Raw genomic sequence first — 3,692 nt, 5'->3', positions numbered from 1 at the left:
ATTACTAAAACTTTTAATACATTTTGAAAATATAAAAATTAAACCAAATTAAACTATTGATGATACTAAATTAAACCGGTTCTCTAGTAAGTGCATACAGCCAGCCAGTCAGATGGCATCTATCTGAGACTTTGCAATCACCCACCTCACGTATTTAGCTGGTATACTGAGCGTCTTAACGCCACACCCTCCTAACAGACTGGACACGGTCACAAAGTTCTGAGTGCTGATGAACAACACCTGCGTCGCCTGACACAAACACACACAAGCTTTTAATCACTGCACAGATGGTTTTCTGCTTCACTGCTGCTGAATGCAGTGCTGAGTTCACCTGCGGGTCTTTCTGGTTGAGGACGACGGCGAGTAGTCGACCGTCTGGAGAGCATGCTGGGATCAGAGCGCCTCTGGACTTCAGCGGTTTACACGGAGGCAGGAGCTGGTTGAGCGGGTACGACTGAGAGACCCAGCCAACACTGAAACCTGCTGAGCTGTGAAACAAAACGCAGAGAACGATGCCTGGAAATGCAGGAACATACAAGTATAGCTTGAATGCAACGCAAGTTGATTTGGTTAAAAGTGTCTGATTATTCTAATTAAATGAACAATTATAAAATGTAAGAAATAAGCCCTTACATGTTTTCCACCTCTTCCTGCACTGTATATCACCTTATAACTTTATTTTAGTTTATGCATTTTATTTAATTTGATATTTTTGTATATGATATTGTGCAAAACTTAAAATGCATAAATGTAGTATTTAAATGGAATGGCGTATCCCTTGTAGCAAAACGATTTTCTTCTTTAAATATATTGTAAAAGATCATTTCATTGTTGCTTGGTAATTGTTGCTCATTTATTATTTGTTCATTTATTCATGTACAACATTGTGATTATTTCCGGTATATATGCATTTTTTTATATATTGGTTGTTTTTATGATAATACTATTTTCATAAGTTTGATGTATACATTTCTGTATGTTAATGTATTTTTTATTCTAACTTGATTTTTATTCTTAATTGTTTAGATCGAGCCTTACCGTATTTCCGCATCTTCCTGCACTCTATATTTATGTTATTTTTTATTTTATTTACATATTTTATACTTTTATATTGTGCAAACATAACATTTAACACATATTTAATTTAATTTAATTTTATTTTATTTTATTTTATTTTATTTTACCAAGTGGCTCTTTATTTTTACAAAATTGTGCCAAAAGCAATATAATAAAAGAGACCAATGTTCAATAAATAATTAAATTTATCATTAATAATAACAGTCAGTCGCTATAAGCACAATTACCAAAACAATGCTTTTAAATGAACATAGGTTCAAAAGAGCTGTAAATTATAATAAATAAAAGCACATTTAGCATCATCTGACCTGAGTTTGTTGTCCCACGTCGAGTCCCACTGGATCTTCAGAAAGGTGACGATGAGCTGCGCTTCAGCAATGAAGACAAATGCGCTCAGACACGCGTCACCAACTGCCTAAAAACACCACAGTCAAATAAAACACATGCACAAGAAACCTAAACAACGACATCTGCATCAGATCAGCGTTTCTGTTGTTTTTACCTGGTTCTTCACAAACACACTATGAACGGAAGCCTCTTTGTCTGTTGTGGAGGGCAGCTGAATGTTTTCATGGTCTGATATCTGACTCCAGCGTCCCGGGACTGTGGTGTCCCGCGGGCCGCTCAGATCCTGACGAGAAGAACATTCCCAGAGGAACACCTGTCCTGTGAGAGCGGCCAGGAAAACTCTCTGTGCGTTCTCCGAAACCAGCAGAGAGAGCCGCATTGCAGTCGCTGAACCTTCGTGAGACAAGAATGTGTTCGTTTGAGGATCATTTCCAGACGTGCATCAAGAAAAGTCTGTTAAAACTAGAGGTCGACCGATTAATCGGCCGGCCGATTTTTGGCATTTTTTAATTAATCGGCATCGGCCGATTGTGCTGCAGCGCAGCTAAGCGTTGTTGCGGAACGCCGGAGAATCTCTCTCTGGCTGCGTGCGAGACGGAGCAACTCACACTCTGCAGCCGCGGCTTGTTCACACACAGTTTCAGCTAATGATGGCAGGGCAAAACAGACCGTTTCGAAAGTGTAATTACGCTTTACCCTACTAGAATGGATGCCGGAAAGTTATCATATTCATAAGTGCAACAAGTCATTTGCATGCGAAAGCAGAAACACATGCAGTTCAGACGAAACTTCTGGGCTGATTATAACGTGCACGATAACTTTCATCGTGAAATGTGTGTGTGGGTCCGACAATAGCCTCCACGATGTCATCTCTCGTGGCCAGCGCACTCTTAAGCAGTTATGAGCAGCGGGCTGTGTAATATGTGTGAACTCTTTTATTTTTGTTATCTCTTGGCCATTTGACTTTTAGCAGTGTTCAGTGTTTCCCATACATTGAGTTATTACTTCGTTGAATAAACTGAGCACTGCACGTTACAAAATTAAAATGCATCGCTGGTGTTTTTATATGAATGAATGTATCTTTGAAAATAACCGACCGTCTTCAGAAAAGCTTCGGTGTCATTTTCATTTCGTCTTTCCTGTAATGCCTGATAAAGTAGCGTTTGTGAGCGCAGTGCTTATTTGATTACAGCCGGGGAAACAGCTATACCTCCCGCTCCAACAGCGCCTCCTGCTGGCAGAGAATTAATCTGCATTTGCAAGTCAGCAAACATGAACAAAAAGCATGCTTCAGAATGGTTTTGAGAAGGTGCTTAAGTTTTGAGCCATGTATTATTATCCTGAATTAGGCTACTAATACTATTACTATCTTGTACCCTGCAATAATCATTTATTCAAACTCACTTTTATGAGATAAAAAAATCGGCATCATATATCGGCCGCCCTGATAATGTTGATGTTAGATGTCCTAGATGTTAAAACTGGAGATAAATTGAGCCTAATAAGCTTGCTTCATAGTTTGATGAACTCTGCACTATTATTGCACTGAATCAACACTGAACTGACGTATTTTCCTCTGTAGTGCTGCTTTATAGTTGAACTGAGTTCAACTCCTAACGAATTAACTTTGCGACATTAAAAGAATAGTTCAACCAAAAATTAAATTTGGCTGAAAATGTGAAAAAGTGCATCTGCTGTTGTCTCTCGCATCAAAATCCAGCCACATATTTGTCTAGAGCTGTTTAAACGGTGCTTGATCTGTGCAGATTTCTCTCCTGATTCACACCAGAACACTTTTTCACCGGAGGAAGCCTTATTATGGATTATGGACTCATATTTTAGTTAAAAACGTCTTAATGATGGATTTGTTTCAGCTTTTGTCTTCTCCAGATGTTCACTGATGGACTGGAATGCTGTGGATTATTGGGATGTTTTTATCAGCTGTTTGGACTCTCATTCTGACGGCACCCATTCACTGCAGAGCATCCACTGCTGAGACACTGATGCAGTGCTACATTTCTACAAATCTGATGAAGACACAAGCTCATCCTAATCTCAGATGGCCTGAGGGTGTGTCAGATTTCAGCCAATTTTAATTTTCATTCACATAAATACCATTATTTTCTGTTTTATTACCATGAAGCTGCGTAGAAGCATACAGAAATAAAAAAGAAAAACTCTTACACAGACCTTTGATGGAAGAAACCAGCTGATGAACCTCAGGAACAGCCGAGACCGTCTTCAGCGAATCCTTGTCTTTGTTCCAC

The 3,692-nt window shown here is 39.1% G+C and overlaps 1 protein-coding gene across 1 annotated transcript; it reads right to left on the bottom strand.

The window, feature by feature from the left end:
- Nucleotides 1-145: 145 nt before the first annotated feature.
- Nucleotides 146-3,686, bottom strand: LOC107578055 (uncharacterized protein C5orf42-like; the record flags this gene model as incomplete). Its single annotated transcript, XM_016264051.1, has 5 exons — nucleotides 3,616-3,686; nucleotides 1,580-1,818; nucleotides 1,386-1,492; nucleotides 332-488; nucleotides 146-249 (listed from the first exon to the last, which is right to left on the bottom strand). Coding segments are annotated over exons 2-5 (593 nt in total), but the record flags the coding sequence as incomplete, so codon positions are not given.
- Between the last annotated feature and the right edge of the window lie 6 nt (nucleotides 3,687-3,692).

The sequence above is a fragment of the Sinocyclocheilus grahami genome, unplaced genomic scaffold (assembly GCF_001515645.1).
Source record: "Sinocyclocheilus grahami isolate Dianchi unplaced genomic scaffold, SAMN03320097.WGS_v1.1 scaffold8552.1, whole genome shotgun sequence".
Classification (NCBI taxonomy): domain Eukaryota; kingdom Metazoa; phylum Chordata; class Actinopteri; order Cypriniformes; family Cyprinidae; genus Sinocyclocheilus; species Sinocyclocheilus grahami.
Note: the sequence above shows the minus strand (reverse complement) of the source record. Positions and strands in the feature narration are given on the sequence as shown.